The 21,256-nt window shown below is 36.0% G+C and overlaps 1 protein-coding gene across 9 annotated transcripts in view; it reads left to right on the top strand.

Moving 5' to 3' along the window:
- The window catches only part of RUFY2 (RUN and FYVE domain containing 2), a 32,363-nt gene that overhangs the window by 2,966 nt on the left and 8,141 nt on the right, over positions 1-21,256 (top strand). For 4 of the 9 annotated variants that reach the window (XR_012044017.1, XR_012044016.1, XR_012044015.1 and 1 more), the window contains exons 2-15: positions 38-211; positions 690-807; positions 2,319-2,420; positions 3,758-3,881; positions 6,140-6,201; positions 6,817-6,882; positions 8,737-8,806; positions 10,577-10,678; positions 11,453-11,569; positions 12,175-12,342; positions 13,814-13,911; positions 17,931-18,050; positions 19,855-19,984; positions 20,568-20,662. Coding sequence is in view for 3 of the 9 variants with exons in the window: in XM_072871636.1 (XP_072727737.1) it covers positions 38-211; positions 690-807; positions 2,319-2,420; positions 3,758-3,881; positions 6,140-6,201; positions 6,817-6,882; positions 8,737-8,806; positions 10,577-10,678; positions 11,453-11,569; positions 12,175-12,342; positions 13,814-13,911; positions 17,931-18,050; positions 19,855-19,984; positions 20,568-20,662 (1,546 nt within the window). In the remaining 6 variants the exon portion in view is untranslated. Of the gene's footprint in view, positions 1-37; positions 212-689; positions 808-2,318; positions 2,421-3,757; positions 3,882-6,139; positions 6,202-6,816; positions 6,883-8,736; positions 8,807-10,576; positions 10,679-11,452; positions 11,570-12,174; positions 12,343-13,813; positions 13,912-17,887; positions 18,051-18,827; positions 18,955-19,854; positions 19,985-20,567; positions 20,663-21,256 lie in introns of those variants that run through there. The other 5 variants (XR_012044018.1, XR_012044019.1, XM_072871637.1 and 2 more) reach the window with 5 other exon arrangements.

Genomic DNA, 21,256 nt, shown 5'->3' on the forward strand with positions numbered 1-21,256 from the left:
TTGAATCATAACTTTTTTTTTCCCTTTATTGTCTTAGCTGTAAAGGACCCTACAGCTGTAGAAAGAGCAAATTTACTGAACATGGCTAAATTGAGTATCAAAGGACTCATTGAATCAGCTTTGAGCTTTGGCCGCACTCTGGATTCTGACTACCCACCTTTGCAGCAGTTCTTTGTTGTCATGGAGCACTGCCTGAAACATGGCCTTAAAGGTGTGGTAATTGCTCTAGCTGCATATTTCTCATCCCAAACATGCCATTTTTCTTCCTTTCTTTCTTGAATGAGATAAAATCAAAGTGTGTTATGTTGCTTTAAGAAGTGAAGAAAATATGTAAATTGTCACCTTTTATAATTAATAGTGTCATTATTAATACTTCACAACATATTTCCACATTTGCTGACTTTTTCTTTTGTATACCATTTGTTGTAAGTGATCCAGGGATTACCACAACTGCATGTATGTAGCTTATATTTTTATCTAGTCATCCTTTTTATATTATTTTGTTCTAGCACAGCAGTTTTATGTTCACAGCAAAGTAATTTGGAAAACGGCTTTGGATACTAGTGAAATGACCAGTGTTATCTGGAAGTCTAGGCTCAGCAGTTAACCCTTTCGTCACACCAGCTATTTTGAAGGAAGCTACTCCAGTAATTTAAATGAATTCAGTTACTTAATTTTTCTTTTCCTAGTAAGAAAATCCTTTCTAAGTTACAATAAAACCATCTGGGGTCCTCTGGAACTTGTGGAGAAATTATATCCAGAAGCTGAGGAAATAGCAGCAAGTGTCAGAGATTTGCCTGGCCTTAAGTAAGTAGTATTGGTAAAATACAGCAAGAAAATACAAGACCTGACTGAGAATCTACAGATGTCTCATGATTTCATTTGGCATTAATCAAGCCTTTGATCAGCTAGCACATGATATTGAGGAGAGCACAGGTGCATCTTGCTAGATTTCCATGTTCTAAAAAAACCAGCTAAAAAAGTAGGATTTTTATGTTCTTTTCTGATATTCCTGGGGGAGAGGTTTTCTGAATGGTGGATGAAAATGATGCAAAATGGAACAGGTTTTTTATCAAACAATCTGCAGCCTAGAATGGCAGCAAACACGTGAGTCTAGTCAGCAAAGGCTGTATAAAAATAAAAGGTAACATATTGAAGAGGAAAGTATTAGGCAGCTTTTCAGATTCTTGTGTGTTGGGTCCTTCTCAAATGTAAATTCATGCTGTGAACTAAAATCTCCTCCCATTCCTCCACACTCTGCTTTTGTATTTAGCTTTATAATTGGCCATACATTAAATTCCAAAAGGGTTTGGTTACATTGTGATTGGTATATGGCAGCATAAGGGTTATTATTTATAGCTTTAGACCTTATCTACAGCACATAGGTATATAAATTATTATTTATTCTTGTAGCAGGCCAGATGAAATAATACCCTTTGCCAAGTGTGTTACACTTTTCCTATCCTGATAATGGCATGTGGGTTTTGGTTTTTTTGTTTTGGTTTGGTTTTTTGCATTTATGTGCTTACCACTTCTTGAGTGTGCAAGCACTAGAAGACGATGATCTAAAGGTCCAGGTTTAATTTGTTGGATATTAATGTTTGCCAGTTACATGAATTTTCATCTTTTTTGAATTGTCTTTCTACGATACCACTGAAACATTGTAAACAAGTATGAATTAAAGCTAGAATTCAGTACGTGTTGTGTAGACCCAGAGAACAGGATTGGGAAGGCAAGCTTGCGTGATGAGTTGTAATGGACATTTGGTTATTTTTCTCACAATTCCCCTGAAGACTTTATAAGCAAGTTGCAGAAAGGAGACTGAATTGTTGCAGGTGTTTTACTTCAGCTAGAAACAGGACTTTTGCGATTATCTTTACAGGCACTGTCAGGTTAAGAAGGTACTTACAGGAAAACAGCACCACTCTTAAAAATTCTTTGCTTGTGGCTAGCCATGTCCTGTGTGTGAACAAAGCACATTCAAATACAACAGTGTGTAGAAAGTTGCATGTTTTCACTCTTTGAGCAAAACAGTTAATTTTGCTGTCAGGCTCTTGTGGTTTCTCTGTTCCTGTTCTTTCCAGGGTCTGCTCCCAAGCCCAGCTAAGTTTATGAAAATTTTTCTGATATTATCCCAAAGCTTGGAGTCAAAGCCTAGATATTGTGGCTTTCCAGACTGTATTGCTCAACTAATAGTTTAAAATACCCTTTCAGAAATACCAATTGCTCTACCAATAGACTGATAAGATGTTTAAGACAGTGAGTTAATCAATATATTGTTGATTTGGGACTGTTTGTCTTCATGCTCTTTTTTTCAGAACACCACTGGGCCGTGCCCGGGCCTGGTTACGGTTAGCACTAATGCAGAAGAAAATGGCGGACTATCTTCGCTGTTTAATCATTCAGAGAGATCTTCTCAGGTAAACAATTAAGTAGATTTTGTTTATAATTTATTTTTAGAGGTTTAGTCTCCTGAAAAAAAAAATTATTGTTTTCTATTTGCTACTTTTAAATGTATCCTTACTGTAGGAATGTGTAGCTTCTGGCCTGTGGGCTGATTTCTTCCAGTCCTAAGGGTAGAGGGACCAAACACCTCTGCCTCATCAAGATTGAGGGCCAGCTGATGGGTGAAGAGATATTTCCTCCCCATCATGTAGGTGGGCCTTCTGCAGTGTGCCTGACTGTTCTTTCATAGATGAGGTTAATGGGGAAGGGCTTCTGCTGCATTCCTCTGCCATGCAGATTACGGACTAGAAGCCTCTGGAGAGGAGATGAATTCACCCTTGCCATATATATGGTTTCCTACTGTGCTGCGATTGCATGGAGGACTATTACCTTGAACTTTCCTTTCACAGTTCTAAAACTGGCATTGCTCTCTTCTACTATAACTTCTCCTTTCAGATGGGGCAGTTGAAGCACAAAGGGAAAAAAAATCTTGTCATCTTAATTTCAGTTCTATAATGTATATGTTTTTAAGACTTTTCTTGTATGCCTAGATAATGCTGGTATGTCAGGATGATATTGGTGTTCAACAGCTATGGTCTTTTCCATTGAAAGTACAGTTTGTTCCATAGAGTCTAAAACTTTGTTAAAAAAATGCAAGGAGGAGGAAGTAAATGTTGGTATTCTGTTGTTTAGTGGAATGTTTTTCTTTTAAAAACCTTTTTAGTATTTCAGCCCTTTCCGTTTCTCTTCTCTTAGCCATTTAATCTCTTACTTGGCTTCTTTAATTTCAAGCATGTATTCATTAAAGTCCAGACCTTTTTTCACACAAGGTAAACTTTTTACCATTCTTCTTTTGCATTCTCTAGTGTTTCTTAACAACACAGGAATTGTCTGACTCAGTGTGGCCCAACATCAATCTGTTGCGGTATCCTATTCAAAAGTAGCTAATAGCAAGTGTATATAGGGAAGAGCCTTTTTTTTGTTTTTGTTGTTGGGTTTGTTGTTGTTTTTTTTTTTTTTTTTTAAAATAAGTCTTGCCCCCAGATTTCCAAGCCCTTCAGCAGCTTGTGGCTCAGATTTCTGGAGCCAAAGATAGTATTTTTGTTTGTAATAGCCTTTGAAACAAACCATGCACTTTCAATTTTTAAATACTTATGAGATGAAAGTATGGGCAGACCCAGTTAATCTTTAAGGATGTTGGAGTAAGGTTAAAGTAAGAGAAACAATTCAGATTTAGATGTCACTTATTATTAATTTATTGCATATACATATACTGAATGTACCAATAAGATGCAATTTTCTTCTTTAACAGTGAATTTTATGAGTATCATGCACTAATGATGGAGGAAGAAGGAGCAGTTATTGTTGGGCTATTAGTTGGGTTAAATGTGATAGATGCTAACCTGTGTGTGAAGGGAGAAGACCTAGATTCACAAGTAAGTCAATACAGGTAAAGTAATGTACATGCAATCCAGAAGATTTTTATGTACAGTGAATTTTGTTACTGTGGAGTTGTGACTTGTTAGAAATCTTACTAGAGACTGTTTAGGGTGTGATCCAGCTTCTGGATCAGTGGGGGCTGTTGCATTAACCTCGGTATCAGTTGAGTCAGACCTTTAGATGGTGATAATTGTCAGAGTGCAAGGATAAAGTTTTATGCTTTGTCATCAAATGGATGCAATAGTAGCAATGCAGAATTCTTTCCGTCTTAATTGCATAACTCGTCCTTTTCCTTTGCGGGAGAAGTATAGTTCCATGATCAGTTTATCACATTTGGTTCATTTATTGTTGTTCTGGAGCATAATAGGAATGTTTCAAGGACCTGAAAGAAAAACTTGCTTCGCATAGTGTAATAAAAGACCTTACAAGAGGGTGACTGCTTTCAATCTGCAAAACAAGACTTAGAATTCTTCCTCCTTTGCAAACTGCTTTGACTTTGAACTCTGATCCTTTCCAAGAAAATCTTGACGGATTCTTTTTAAAGGCAGATGCACAAGTATTTATAAATAAATGTAGGCTGTGTTCAGTCCTGATTGTTTTTGTCCAGCTTCTTTGTGGAAAAAATCATAATAGTTTGTCAGTGTTAGGTTAATGGTTGTACTTGATGATATTAAAGGTCTTTTCCAACTTAAATGATTCTATGATTCTAAGTGGTTATTACTGTATTTCAGCATATATTTGATGAAAAAGCAATTTTTATGGCAAAGAAAAGTTATAGCTAATTGGGTATGTGTGCTGTTGAATCATAGGGTTAACTTGTCTTCAATTCTTCATTCCAGTTACTATCTAATGTTTTAGGCACTGATCTTGTGTACCAGAAGACATAATATTGAAAGGCCTGTAATTATAGAAAACTTATCAATGTGCTCTTCTTAGTATTGAGAATTATACGTGTGTATTATAAATCACAAAATCTGTTGCTAGCTACACCTTTGTTATCTAGGTCACTTGGTGGCTTTGCTGTATGAGGGGAGATAAAACTTGATTTGAGAAGGTAGTAGTGGCTGTCCAGATGTTATTTTAGAGTAATTCTGTTTGTGAAGATTAGTGTAAATAAGGCACCTTCTCAGAGAAGCCAGAAGCAGCGAGTTGTATTGAGCAGAAAGAGAAACTTCTGAGGGATGATGGAAGTCGCATCCGGGAGCATAGTTTTGGTATGTTAGAAGAATGCTATTCAGTGGTGAAATGTGTGGATGCAGACATGGAAAATTAAAACAAAGTAACTTTTATAGAGATAACATTTTACTTTTTTATAGAAATAGTATTTTGCTTTAATAAGAAAAATACATTTTTAAAAAAGCTTTTGGAGGAGAGACTTTTTAGAAAAGATATGGAAAGAACAAGTAGAAGACCATCATAGGAAACTGATAGGAGAGCATTGTACAAACCAAGGAAATGTTAGACTTCGCAAGTTACTTGTATTCAAAAGCTAAAGGGAGCTCAAGAAGGAAGCAGTAGGTCAGATAAATTGAAATACTTTTGTGAAGAGGCTGGTAGAGACCAAAAGGGAAGGGTTTTGGTAAAGCAAACGTGGTTAAATACTTTTGTTAGAGATTCATGAATAGAGTTGGAAGCAGAACTCATGGTAATGTTATTTATAGTATATGCGATTAAATTACAATTGAATAGAAAATACATTAATTAGATTCAGATTTAGAAGGTTTAAAAAAATGAATGCGGTTGAGTTGGCACACCTGGAAATGAACAAGTGTGGAGAGGTAGCATTATTTGGCAAGGAATATTGAAAAGCTAAACATGGGGGAAACATCAGTTTGGGAGATGTGGTGTGACAGGAAATCATGTGAAACACTACAGACAAATTATCACAAGTCTGCTCAATCAGTGATAGGGTTGAGTAGTATCTGATAATTCCCCAAATGAAAGTCTTCCTGTAAATTCTTGGCTAAGCTCAGTCAGAGGTAAGAAGTCATCTTTTCTTTGGGATTTGGTACATGGCACATTGTTAATTTTGTTCCAAGGTAACATAATTCTTAACAAATATGTGAGACTACACTTTAAAAAAATCTTGTTTAAAATGTTACGGTTCAGTTTTTTTGAGCTTCTGGCTGAAACTGGGCCAATCTTAAAAAAGCTGATGTAACTGAGGTTTTAGTAATTACGTAGATACAAGACAGTGAATATCAACAACAGTTACTTGTATAATATGAAACCGTGTGCATTTGCTTTCCCCTAGGTTGGGGTGATCGATTTCTCTATGTATTTAAAGAGTGATGATGACATTGGGGGTAAGGAAAGGTATGTCCTCACCAAATACCTCAGATTTTGCATGTTAACAAATGATTTCTTGACTGGTGCCCTGTTCTTTGTAGAAATAAGTCAGTTCCCTAAAGATGAATTCTTCTGATCTCACTGTCTTGAGAAAAATGGCACGCTATATTGTTCTGTATTACTAGTTAGCTGGAAGAATATTTGCACTCTGAAGCAAGCCTCAGCAACATCACCTACTTCCTTTACCTGATGGACAGTATTGGAGGATTGCAAGGTGGCAATGAAAAGGAACCTGCTAACCTTTAAGCCCTCAGGTTGGGATTTAGTCAGTGTTTCAAAGAACCAGAGTTAGGCAGAGTAAATAAACATCCTTTTTCTTTTGAGACTGTATGTCTCAAAAGATTCTTATGTTTCATGTAGAGAAATTGTTTGCAGTTAGGGCATTGGGGTTTTTTGTCTCTCACTGATGTCACAACATGTAAGTTACTGACTTCATGATTGTGAGATGAAGTTGCTTCCTTTCTTTTAAAAAGCACAATTAAGATGGACATTTGCATATGATGGATAGATATGTATATATTTTCAGTACATAGTTCACTACATCATTTTGTTAAAGCTAACTTTCTAATGTGCTTGCTTTAGAAATGTACAGATTGCTGCAATTTTGGACCAAAAGAATTATGTTGAAGAACTAAACAGACAACTGAAGTAAGTATTACTTTGAAGTATGCATGTCAGTCCAGGCTTACAGGTGAAAGACACCTCTAATTCCTTTTGTACCACAGCTTTGTGAGAGAGAACTTCAGAGAAAGGGGTGCAAATTCTTTATGTTTAGACTGAGGATGTAGTGAAGTTGGAAAGGATGCACTCTTCTGGAGAGACTCAGGAAGTCTCAGTTTTCATGCTTTTTGTTTTTGACAGTCAGAACCTTTATTCTTCAAAGAAATGAAAAACAGCAGGCCAAAACTGATCAAGGTCCTCAGGATTTTTAACTTCACAGGAATGAAAAGCTTGATCTGGATCTTAACTCCATTCTGTTTAACAGTTTTCAAAAAGTATTATTGGGTGTTCTGGGTGAATACACATGTTTTTGTTTCTTTGCCTTTCATAATATTTTAGTTTGTAGCTTTAATGCCTAGGATCAAAACTGAATAGGTTCATTGCTTGCTGGAAACTACTTGTACATTGTAGGTTGTGGTTCCTCTAGAAACAGTTTTCAGGAAAGCAGCCTTTTCCCCTTACTTTGCTGGATGGAACAAACTTAGTCCACCACTGTGTTTGTTACTGTACAAATAAAGGAACGGTGCTTGTAATTCTCTGAGGAGTATTGTACAAAATTAAACGGTGCGAGGAGCTAAAAAAGAAGAAAAAACCAAACCTGACAAGCCCACAAAGAACTGCTGTAGAATCGGTAGTATAGCTGATCTTCTTGATCTCTTTTTGAAATGTAATCATACTTTTTCCTTTTTAATGCTGGTAATCTTGATCATTAGTTACTACATGACTGCTGTTGGGGTAGAGAAATTCTGATTTGAAATTGTGTCAGTCCCTGAGCAGAAACCTTAATCAGGACAGAATAACTGTGTGTGTCAAATATGAACAAAATGAAAGTAAGTTAAAGAGGAGAAAGGAACTATCACAATTAAGAATAGTGGTGTTTTTGTGATGATAGCTGTCATTATTCAGGTGAGCCCCTGTGTATTGAGTATGTTCTTGTGCACTGGTTTATGGATGGAATTCCTTGCAGACCAGTGATTCAACAGCTCTATTTTATTTCAGGTCAGCTGTTCATTTCCACACATCATCATAAAATGCAATAATCTCCTCTACTTTGCCATTCTTAATTAACTGGTAACTTCTGAGGACACTATGGTAGAAATATGTGGAAAAGTAAATGGTGTTACAGAACAGGGTTTTTTTTCTGTGTGTAAAGTGCAGCCTAAAAAAATGTGCTTATGGCAGAAATGGGCAATCAGGGCAGAAATGGGCAATCAGGTAATGGAGAAGGCCTGGATGTTGTTTGATGTGATAAAAAACCACAGAGTAATAAAAGGGAATAAAATTCTGATGAGACTTACAAATGAAGTCAAGAAGCATCAAGAAAGAGGTAACCTGAGGTTAAATCTCAAAAAATGCAGAGAAGCAAATAATTTTATAAAATAAATGGATTTTGGAGGAAGAGAACCTGGAGAATGATTTTTATTGGGGAGGGGGGGGGTGGGGGTGGGGTGGTGCAGGGCAAGAAGATTGCAAACTCTTTTTTAAGGGAACTCATAAAACATTTGAGTACAATATAGTTGTGAGGATAAAGGAAAGGGAGAAATGTAAGGTCACACCCGGCCAGGAGTTTAAGTGACAGGGATAACATTGGAAGTTGGAAAGAAATATATAAACATTCAATAAAGGAGACTAATTTTCTTATATTTAGGAAAACCTCAAATAATGGGAGCAGACCTTTTAGGACTTAACCATTAATCGTTGTACCTCACATTGAAGCTTTTGAGCTTGGCTGAATGAGTTTTGATGTAATTTTGAATAATTTCTTTTCTTTTTCTCTTTCAGTAGCACAGTTAGCAGTCTACATGCAAGAGTTGATTCACTAGAGAAATCGAACACTAAACTGATCGAAGAGGTATTTTTTTTTTAGTAATGTATAATAGATACTTACTCTCAAAAGCTATTTTCATAAATGTACTTAAATTATTCTAATTTACATAAGGTCTGTGTAACATGTTCAGATACCTTTATTAGCTGCAAGGGATTTGAAGTCAGCTTGCCTAGGTAGCATGCAGCATCAGTAAATGAATCCTATAGAACATTGTTGTCCTGGTTTTGGCTGGGATAGAGTTAATTTTCTTTCTAGTAGCTGGTACAGCACGGTGTTTTGGATTTAGGATGAGAATAATGTTGATAACACACTGATATTTTAGTTCTTGCTGAGCAGTGTTTACACTAAGTCAAGGCCTTTTCTACGTCTCACACCACCCCACCAGCGAGTAGGCTGGGGGTGCACAAGAAGTTGGGAGGGGATACAGCTAGGACAGCTGACCCCAACTGACCAAAGAGATATTCCATACCATGTGACATCACGCTCAGTATATAAACTAGGGGAGAAGCTGGCCGGGAGTCTGCTGCTCAGGAACTGGTCATCGGTCAGCGGGTGGTGAGCAGTTGCATTGTGCACCACTTGTTTTGTATGTTCTCTTATCATCATTATTATTATTTCCCCTTTCTTTTCTGGCCTATTAAATTGTCTTTATCTCAACCCATGCGTTTTACCTTTTTTTTTCCTGATTCTCTCCCCCATCCCACTGGAGGGGAGTGAGCGAATGGCTGTGTGGTGTTTAGCTGCCTGCCGAGTTAAACCATGACAATCGCAATTTCCCACTTCGGACAAAACCAGAAGAGAAGCCTTTCTTAATGCTAGCTGTCAGTCTGATTTTGTGCAGATGACTAGTCCATAATGGATGACACCAGTTACTACCGAGACAGAAAGTAGTTCAGCAAGCAGTTTTTGTTACTGTTCTCAGCTTTAGCCAAAGGATTGTTTCTTGCTTATTTGCCATGTGCTTATATACAGTTTTTAGACTTGTCTAGCTCTGGTTTTGTATTTATATCCTATATTTTTGGTGATCTTTGATGCTTGACTAGATTCCAATATATTTAGCTTTATAAGAGAAAGCACACTTTTTTTTTAAATTGAGCTGCTTGAGAAATAGTTAATGAAATGGAAAATTAAAATGTGCAAATTCAGCTGTTGAAGGGATACCTAGCTCACTCTGGGTATTAATGTATCCAGATAGAGGGGAAACATTTTTTTAAAAGTGTTAATTCTCAGAGTATTCTGGTTCCTTTACAAGCCCTCAGCCCAGCTGTCCACCTATTTTGATCAGCTGGCTTATAATTCTGACATGAAGGTATGTACTGTAGGGGCCAGCTATAATTTTTTCTCTTTTGTAAATATGTTTTATTTTCATCTGGGAGAGGTTTTCTTATGTAAATTGCTCCATATGATATATTAAGATGTCCAAAAAAGAACAAAACTGGATATATTTGAATCCAAATGGGAAGAAAAAATTTAGGATGAGGAAAGGGAATTGAGGGTCTTTAAGTCATAATGAAGCAATGAAAAGAAAGCGTATTCTTTACCAGACATGAAATAATGAAATATTTTGAGTATGCATGCTGTTGTGTAATTAAAGTGACTTGTTACTAAAACCAGGAGCTTTGTGTTTTCTTTAAAAATAATTAAACCTCTGTTTGGTCGACTGCGAGAACAGAGCAGAGAATGTCTTGGCCTTGCATTCATCACAACATTTTTTCTTTATTTCCATTCACAAAAGTGGTCACACTGCTTTTCCTTTTTTTCTTTTCTTTTTTTTTCTTTTTTTTTTTTTTCCAGTTAGCAATAGCCAAAAACAATATAATTAAACTTCAGGAAGAAAACCATCAATTAAGGAGTGAAAATACACTTATTTTAATGAAAACACAGCATCATCTAGAGGTATGTTAGTTTTACTGTATTTAACATAGTAACATTGTGTGGTTCATTGTCATTTGAATGTTCTTACATTGCAACTTGAAGTGAGCAGTAGCTGGGCCAGATCTAAAACAACTTTTATTAGGGAAAGGACCTATTAGATCTGGGAAGCTTTATAATGGCATAAATATATCGAAATTATAGGACACTAGGTTGTTTTATAACCACATGCAAATTTTGTAGCATTTTTCCTGGTATTATTTCTATTTTTCTTCCCTTCTTCCTTTTTCTTTAAACTGTAAGCTATATCTAAGAGCATTTAAGGCAATATTTTCTGAAAACTTTGTCAAAGTAGCGCGTGTTTTAGTTGGCAAACCGTCTATTCTGACCTGTCTCATTATATGAAATGTCATTTGGAGTAATTGTGTATACAAGTGCTGAACTTTTTTTTTAAGCTGTGATTTGTAGCTCCTTATGTAACTTCCTGTATGTGTTTTACAGGATAATTGGTAAAAGCACAGGTTAAGCAGATGTTTGCATTGCTCAGTACTGAAACAGTTGTGTATTAGTGACTTACTGAAGGAGGACTGTACTGCAGTACAGATGTTTATTTTGCTAGATTTACTCAATTCTCATTATAAAACCGATGACCACATAGCAGAAACAGCTCTTTCCCTGTTTGTACTGTGCTTGGAGAATGTATTTTTAAGCTTTTTTGTTTTTCCCCACAGTGTTAAATTTATGCTATTAACTGCTAAACTTGTGATGAAGATAGATAGATTCTCTGTGTCTTTGTAGGCAACAAAAGTGGATGTTGAAGCAGAACTTCAGACATACAAACACTCCAGGCAGGGTTTAGATGAAATGTACAATGAAGCACGTAGACAGCTTCGAGAAGAATCACAACTTCGACAAGTAAGTATTCTTTTCTAGAATTATGCAGCACTTCTAGAAAAGATTACGCTTGAGAAGAGTCTAAGCTTTTGCTGAGCTTAGATGCTGCCTTTAATTAACTTGAATCGCCTTTTCTCTAACTGCCTGTAATAAAAAGGGTTTTTTAACGGAGTAATCAATGCATCAATATTTCTGTAACAATGCTGCTAAAGCATAGTAAAGAAAATACATTTTATCTGAGAAATTTTTAGGTAAGTTGTTAGCAATACTGTATGCTCCATATGTATGCTAAATTTTTCTTGTGAAAATAGAAATGCTTTAGTTCTATTTTTGTAATTAATACTTAGGCAACTCTTTATGCAACACTGGCAGGGTAATTTCTTATAATGTGAGTTGTCTTCTCCCAGAGTTAAAAAAAAAAAAAAGCATCAGTCACTAAGTACATGAGAGTGTAATATTTATGTAGTGGATAATTTGCAAAGTCAAAGACGGGCAGAATTTCTGAAGTGGTGAAATAGGTGGTGCTGCAGCTGTGTTAGAGTTAGCTTTTGTCTTTGTCAAAGCAGAGATAAAATGTTGCATAATTATTTAAAGGTTCTGTGTTGTATTGTGTTTGTGTTTTATAGGATATGGAGAATGAGCTAGTGGTTCAAGTTAGTATGAAACATGAGATAGAACTTGCCATGAAGTTGCTGGAGAAGGACATCCATGAGAAGCAGGATACCCTCATAGGCCTTCGACAGCAGCTTGATGAAGTTAAAGCAATTAACATGGAAATGTACCAAAAGCTGCAGGTAAAGGAACAGTTTGCTGTTAAACTGATGAAACGACTTCGATTGGAGTGAGAGATGCGTTACCATTTTGTTTAGTTAAATACTGCTGTTTCCTTAATTTTTGGTTTCTTTCCACTTCTTAGGTCAGCTTGTCATTTTGGAACATTACTGATGCAAGCATGATTTCACACAAAGCAGTTCTTAAGGCGGTCACTTAATGTTAGTGGGTTTATAGAAGAAAAGAGCATGAGAATAAGATCATGGCCTAATAACATGCTGTGTGGAATAGAGAGAGTAATAGTATATCTAGTCATAATTACACTTTTTGGCCTGTGTTGTATAAAAACCCAAGAGAATGCAGGCACGGAGTGAGCAGTTAAAGAAGAGATCTGAAGTTTCAAAGGGAGGAAAGGCATTTTGAAAAACAAGGCTGTGTTAAATGAAAAGAGCTAATTACAGGGGTTTTGTTTTTAATCTGTTAACAAATTAAGAAAATCTGTAACAATGCAATGCTTTTTTGGGAGAATATGGATCTGAGAGACCCAACATGCAGTTAACAAATGACCAAACATGAGGGAAGTTTAACAGTTAATAATTTATGCAGAATGTAAATTTGATTTATGGAATAAATTATCAAAAACAGCACAAGAAACCAGTCAAATCTGTGGCAGAATGAGTGGAAAAAATTAGGATGCTGCAGAGTGGTAATTGAGATGATGGACAAAGGATGCTACTTTTCCACCTGCAACTGTGAAGAAACTGGACCAGAGGAAATATAAATAGAGCTGGAAAGAAAAATAAGAAGAGAATGTTCTTCAGTACGTTAGGATCTGTAGGGTTTTGTTTTTCTTTTAAAGCTGTGCTTCTGGGGACTGTGGGTAACACTGATTGCACTTAATGACATTAAGACCTGCTTCCTGGGCAGGGTAAAAATGTTTAGTCATGCCCAATCTCTGCTGTTTAGCGACTAGTTGATAGTGTTGATCTGCATAGCAAGGATAATGCTCTACCTTTTATTTAGATCTTCAAGCTGCGATTGTAACAGCTCTGCAAGCAATCAAAATTGTAAAATGTGTTAGTAAAATTCTTAACAGATTTTTAGGCACATATAGTAGTTTGATAAGAGTTGGAGAACCTTAGGGATTTCCAGGACTAAGCATCTTAGCTCTTTGTTGGTAAGCTTCTGATGGGCTACTTAAAAAGATGACCAGTGAATTTAAGTTGACTTGCAAAATGTTTAACTAAGAAAGGAAACCAAAATGAAAAATGTATTCTTATTAAGTAGCATCTACACTTGCAAAGTACAAAACTACGAATTTGCTAGGCATAAAATTTTGAGTACTGTCAACTACATTTTTTAGATGACAGTGTTTAAAAAGAATCAAAACCTGAAGCCATTTTAACATTTTTCCCTTCAGATATTGAAGAAAAAAACCCCATGAGGTAAGTGTAATGTATACCTACTTCAATTTTAACCTTTTTTGTAACACAGGTTTCGGAAGATGCTATGAAAGAAAAGAATGAAATAATTGGTCGATTAGAGGATAAGACCAATCAAATTAATGCAACTATGAAACAACTAGAACAAAGGTACAGGCCCATCTTTGTTTTTCTTCATTCATTTCTCCATCCCCTTACGTTTTACTGCATTCCTACACAGTTGCCACTGAAATGTAACTTTCAACTAGAAAATGTAAAAAAGAACCTTTCTGAAACTTTAACTAGTGCTTTAGTGTTTGGGTTTTTTTTTTCTTTTTAACAAATACATTTATTTTAAATACAAACTTAATCTTTCATTTTTCTTCCTCCACCATCTTTCTTCTGGTCCTATGTTTTTGTGCTGATATCAAAAGTTGTTCTTTCAGCTGTTTCAAAATTCTGATTCATTATTACCTCTTTTTTTTTTTTTTCCCCACCTGAATGAGATGCAATAGAAACCAAAGCATTAATCTTGCTTATACTTAAGCATGTGCTTAATATAAACATTTATTGCCTTCATGGATCACTGCTGTATTTTCTGAAGCTCTTAAAATTGTCTGTTGCTTTGGAAGTACCATTATTTTCAGTGACATAACGAGTTTTTACACTGAAAGGTTGAAAAGTGAAAGACTAAAATTCCAATACATGAATTTACATTATGGTTAGACTGCATGTATTACATATTAAAATGTGATTAATATGTTTTAATTTAGTGGCCTATATGCAACATTGATATTTTTAATTGTAAAATATGGCATATCCATAAGCCCTGTCATGTTGGTGTTTGACGTCTTTTTTTTTTTTCATTTAAATCTGATTATGAAAAACATGGTTATGTATTTAAAAAAATAGTGACATGAATATTCTTTTATTGACATCCTTTTTTCCTCTTTTTTCTTTTTCTTTTTATCCTTTATCCCAATTTTTGTTTTTACTATTTTGCTGCCTTCATCTGTCTTTGATTTTTGTCCACTGCATTCATGAAGTGACAAAGATCTGTTAACTCAAACTAGGACTATTGCAATGTCATTCGTCAAATGTGCCAGCAATGAAGCTCAGCACCAGTATAAACTTGTCAAAGATATATCATTCTGAAAGCTCCTCCAGATCTGTTGTATTTAAATAATTACTGATAAGATACCCCTTAAAAATTTTAAAGTTACAGTTTTAAATATGAAGTGGTATTAGAAATCCTGCACTGTAACTGATAGTAGCTGAGTTCTATTTTGTTTTCTGAAAGAACATCATCTCCGATCTCACTTTACCCTCTTAAAAAAAAAAAAAAGAAAAAAAAAGTAAATTATTGCACTATTATTAAGCAAATGTAAGCTAGTTTTCTAATGCTATTTAATAACTTCTTAATTGTCAAACTAAGTTTATTTTAAAAGGTTAGCTATCTTTACTTTGACTGTGCATTTTTATGACATTTGTTTCTAATCTAGTGATTTTTCCTATTCTTTATGGTATGAACAGATTTAAAAAGTAGCCCTTCTGACTAGTATTTCCCTTCTCCCCTGCTTATTTATTTCACTGTTAGGCTGTATTTATCCCCAAAGCATGCTCTCTGTTGGTTTTTTTTTGTTGTAACTGGCACTGTTTTCTTAAACAGCATGACAGGAGTTTGGGGGAAGGGGAATTGGGTGCTATATCAGAACAATATATTTAAAAAAAGAGGGTGATGTCAACATACATGTTCAGTATGTACAGTGGAAGAATTACAGGGTTTGGAGATAAAACAGCTAGAGTCTAATTCCATTTTGCTGGTGTGACGTGGGGTAAAATATTTTAATGGAGTTAAAATGTGTTTGGAGCCTGGACTTGGATGGGGCTCCAGGCAGGGAGGGCAGTGCGCTCTCGCAAATTTTGTAGCTGTGACTCCTGCCTAGAACAGCTGCATCATGATAGCTACAGTGGAAGCTGTAGTAATAAATAGGATTTACATTCAGGGCCTGGATCCTGAACTTGTCTAACTTGTTTGGCTAAGGATCTTGCCTGTCTGTGGCTTTGTCCATACTGTAATCATAACCTGTGGCTTTGCCCAACCCTTTTGCCCTTCCCTCCATCATTAGGCAGTCTGTACAACTCATATTTCTGCTTTGAGTTGCTGCTTGCCTGCACTGCAGAAGAGAGTTTTAGCTGCTGTGACTGCCCTTGATGCGCTTCCCACCATTTGCTCTGGAGTGTGGACGGGAAGTTGACTGGGAAAAGAATCTTAGGGTCTTTCAGCAGAAGGGGATGTATTTGCAAAAGCGGGGGCAGGACGCAATAATACAGAAAGGGTTTCTATTCCATGATTATATATTACTGTATTCCTTGGTTTGGAATCAGAAAGAGCCTTTAACATGGGTTGGCTGCTAAAAAAGAAGAATAAATATCTCCTATCCTCAAAGAAAACCCAAACCAGAAACACTGAATAAAACAACAAGTAGACCATAGCAGAAATGGGAGTGTTAACCATCTCACGGTCGTCTATGCAAACAAGTATCTGCCTCAGTATCATCTGAATCGCAAATCCTGCTGCGAACTCGGTCCAGCTCAGCATTTGTCTGAATTACAGTGGTGCGATTAGCCTTGGTGCTAGTCTAGAGGATGGTGCTGTAGCCTGGGTTGGCTAGCATGTTTCTTGGGTAGCAAGCTCCCTTTCTACCTTGGTTGTGGAAACTACACTGCAGTTTAATTTGTGATTTAGGGAGGGTTTTAACTTGCTTTTGGTGTTACTGTGTTGTGTGGCTTCATTCAGCTTCTTTTGCCCAGTGAATTGACCCTGCTTTTTCCCAGTATTCTCCTTTCTGTACGTGTTCTGGCCCTCTGTGTACTACCATTGCAAATGTGACTGGGAACATTCTTAAAACAACTGGTATAGTTGAATGAGATAGTACACACTTTATTAAGGTAGTTTAATTCCAGTCTTTTTTCACTTGTTTACTGGCGGCGTTTGGAAAGTCCTGCTGGTGCAACTTCATCAGTAGAAGCACAAATGTAGATATATTGCTGACTTAATTTCTTTTTAGCTGACATTGGGAGTTGTGGGTTACTCTGCATTCAGCTAGCTGCTGGGAAGTGAGAAATCAAGCACAGAGGGTATCACTGATTTCTCCCATCACTTACCTGAGAGGCCCTTGAAACAGTTTTGTTAAACAAGATGCAGCAGCTGGGGACATTCAGTGGTATTTTACAGGCCCTTTTACTCTCCTGCCTTTTCATCAAGACAGGTGTAGCCGTGATACAGCACAAGTTCCATTTTAGTATTTTTACTTACATTACATTACATCCATCTTTTTTGGACTGAAGACGTGACCAAGCAGAGAGGAACCACAGGGAACTCATGGATTCCATGGGGAGTGCTAGCTGAAGCAGAAACAAACCCCTGGAATTCAGAAAGGAAAGATTAAATTTAAAAAAAAAATCCCTCACTTCTTGATTAATCAGTTTAATTTATTTTGTCTATAGTATGGAGCTATTTTAACCAGTGTGAGAATGTATTATTTTTAATACCGATTATTTAAATTAATTTCATAATATGATGGTAGTTGATGTAGTTCTATAAATGTAGTGGGACCTGTCAGGGTGGTCTTGTTGTCTTAGGCTAGTTAAATTTCTTTGCTGTCTGTTTGCAGTGCTCTGTATTCAGCCTTATGCCCGAATTGTTTTGAGCTGCTTTTGCACAACATGTGCTCTGCCCTGTCTTAATGGGTGATTAGTACAGGCCAAGTACTTTTAAAGGATTTATTTAAAAAAAAAAAAAAAAAAAAAAAAAAAACCCAAAAAAACCTTTCCAAAAATAACACATGAACATATGCTAAATGGAAAAAAAAAAAAAAAAAAAAAAGCATTAAGGTATATGTTTCAATTCTAAAATATGTATCATCATGCTTTGGCATCTGTTATTCATGAGCATAAAATAAAACAGTAATTACTTACAGTGATTGCTCTCTTACTGCATGAAAAAAACAGGAGCTAGTTCTCTAGGCATTGTATGGATTTCTCGTTTGAGTTTGTGAGTTTCCCCCAAACTTTGTTTTTATTTAGAAATGTTTCTATTTCCCCATTTTTCTTTTATTTGTCTTCTTCACCCTCTACACCCTAGTTCTAGCTTCAGTTTTACCCAAAGTTGATTTGAATTACACCAGATTGCAGCAAGCAGAGAAGGCTCAAATGGAGGCTGAGGCCGAGGATGAGAAACTTAAACAGGAATATGTGAATAAATCTGAAAGTCTACAGAAAGAATTCTCCCAGAAGGAGAGACAGCTGTAAGTATATCTTTCCTGTTTGGAAATATATACAGCAGTAAACATTCTACATTGCAGTATGCCCTGTGTCTTAATACAGGCTGGTTGTTGATAAATGGTTTTGAACAGAATGTAAATGCTGAAGATCTTCATGTTAGGTACTGGCAAGGTGGAAGAAAATATGCGATTCTGAGAAAGTCAAGCTACCTTTGGGTGCCTCTAAAATGGTGTGCAGCTTGAAAGGACAGGGAAGAACAGCATTATTTTTTGTCTAAAAGTGCCAGCTTAATTCATGAGGAAGTTCTCATAAATGGGGGAAAATACATAGTGTAGTAGCAGTAGTAATACACACTTTTAACAAAACCTACCAGTATGTGGTAGCATAAACTTAAACAGAAATGGCATAAGAATAGTTTAGTTGATCAGGCTTATAGATAAGGTAGAAGTGGTTTAACTTACCACTGTGCAGGAAATAAAAAATGAAAATCCACTGGAATCATAAATATTAAAAAGTAATATAAAAGCCAACCCTCTACCCTTTCTCCTCTTAAATCCTTCAGTACTGATTTAAATAAATATGTAATGTAAAAAGCTCCCTGTAAGGGCAGGTGTTTTCCCTGTTTGGAAAGATAACAAGTAAATTATTTAAGGCAGTGCAAATCTGTAGCACAACAAGGACTGGGGCTTAAAAATTAGTGATTTCCAATCCAATTATTAGCCCACCCTGTCTCTCTTACAACTCTGAATGTTAATAAACTTGTTTACCTGTCATGACAAATGTTCACTTTACTACCACAGTCATCTTTGCAGATTTTGGCAAAAGAACAGTTCAGACCCCAGCCTTAGAATTCTGCAATTCTGAAACCTCAAGGTCATGTTCACTTCTGATCTTTTCCAGCCAGATGCTGAGGTAGTGTCCCAAAATGTAAGTCTTTCCTTTAAAAATGGTTTTGGTTTTAAAACAGGAAAATTAATGTGGATACAGGTTTTCCATCAAAAAACCTTGCATGACTACTCTCAGATTTTTTCCTCTTTTATTGTGTTGGCACAATTTAGATCTAGAAGGTTGAGCATGGTGCTTCCATCCTTTGGTTTCTCCGTAACATTCTAAACACCAGCTCTTCCATGAAACTGATAGTGAAATTCAAGCCAGAGTGGATCTTCCATCAGAGTAGCCCTAATTCCTTTAAATGGACTCCAGTTAAACTAATAGAATTTAGATCCTTCTTTATGTTGAACCTCAGCTATGTAGGAAGCTCAATAAAAATAGTAATTTAAAGTCCTTCCTCCTTTATTTTCAGTTCTGTTCAAAATGCCATAAGCCTTAGTCTAAAATAGAAGATTCACATTTAAGGGTGTAATATTAAGTAACTTTTATGAGCACCAGAGCTATATGCAATCATTGTCTGCATCAGCAATGGCAGTGTGGTTGGTTGGTTGGTTTGTTTTATTTTAGAAACAAGCTAGGTAAGGTTAAGGGGGCTTTCTCTTATGCATGTTTTAAAAATACTTTAGAATTTTGTGGTTAATCTGCTCTTGCTCGTTTATTACAAAGGTCAGCTCTTCAAAACAATGCCATATTCTTGGTCCTTTAAATGCATTTCTTTTTAAAAGCATTCTCTAAGTGACAATGTTTTGTTTTATGTATTACACTGATGTGTAAAATATGATATTGATACATTATTTCTGTTTCAGAAAACACGTAAGTTGATCATTTGTTTATTATGATAATAGTATATTGCACCCAGGAATGAAGTAATTTTTATTTTTTAAAAATGATCCTGTTGTGCACAGTGATTGGGTTTTTTTGTTTTGCATATTCTAGGCTTCAGCTGGAAACAGATTTGAAGATAGAAAAAGAGTGGCGGCAAACCTTAGAGGATGATCTTCAAAAGGAAAAGGAAACTGTATCTCATCTGAGAATAGAGACCCAAGAAATAATTAACCTTAAAAAAGTAAATTCTGCAGTAAAACTTGACTAGTAATTTAGAAATTGACGGCAAAGTTCATTATGGACTTAGACATGGTATTTTTAAGTATTTCTGCAAGTAGATAAGAAAGATTAATGTATTCTCACAAATAGATTAAGAAAAAAAATGGGTTTTTTACTCCCCATTTAGTCCTCAGATCAGAACTCGGTGCTTTGAATAAGGAAAAATGAAATCCTCGTTTTCCTTTCTCAGTTGTATTGAAGGCTTTGTCTTCTCATTGTAGGCCAGAAAGTGCTTCAACTTCTCTCTGGCTCGGTATACATGGCTATATAGTGGTGTTGATCTCTGCAATCAATTGTTTTTATTTTTTTCCTGGAGAGGACTGCAGAAGCAAAACCGCTTCATCTCTTGGGGTCTAAGAGTGTTTAATCTTGAGTTGTGGCTGTTCAAGTTGGATTTGGGAATCTTAATAGAGTGTCATTCACTTGGCTTTCTCAGTAAGATCAGCTTTGGGTAGTAGCAATTTTATAGGCAGTAGACAAATACAATTTTGAGAATAATTGGGTTTTTTTGGGTTTTGTTTGTTTGTTTTGTGTTTTGTTTTAAGGAGTTCCTTAAACTTCAGGAAAAGAACAAGCAACTGAAAAGGATATGTCAAGACCAAGAAGCTGCTCTCCAAGAACTGGCATCCAAGCTGAGCGAGTAATTTTGTTATTCATGATAATGATTATTTTTGTCATATAAACTTGAATTAAGAAAAATAATAGGATGGTGGTCATGTGAATTAGGCTGTATATGACAATATTACCTAGCCAGTTATTGAAAAGAAATATGTCTAGTTAGGTCGGGTCTGTTTATTTTTGGTTTTGGCTGGTGGGCTAGCTGTGAACTCATGGGTAATTATAGTGCTCTGAACAGAAAAACCTAGTTTAAAAGGGCCTGGGGGCATTAGGAGTTATTTTGCATTGAAAACAGTTGGCTAGTTTGCATGTTGTGGCATTCACAAAGAAGAACCCAAGTAGAAGATAACAGCTCTGGCTCCTGCAGGACAGTGCTTATCTTTTTGTGAGGATGCAAGCTCATGGATTCCTTTTGTTGAAGAGATGAAGATTCTCTGTATGACAATCATAGGCCATTGTTTCTAAGTCTGCGGAGGATGTAAGGCATTACCTTATCAAAACCCCTTCAGACTATAGTGAGCAGTAAGCTCTGAGCGCAGCTCTCGTTATTGTTATGTGTTGTTAAAGTTTCATTTAATGATCTCTGTCTCCTAAGTAGTTTTGCTGTGACTAGTGT

This window comes from Ciconia boyciana, chromosome 8, assembly GCF_034638445.1.
Source record: "Ciconia boyciana chromosome 8, ASM3463844v1, whole genome shotgun sequence".
Classification (NCBI taxonomy): Eukaryota; Metazoa; Chordata; class Aves; order Ciconiiformes; family Ciconiidae; genus Ciconia; species Ciconia boyciana.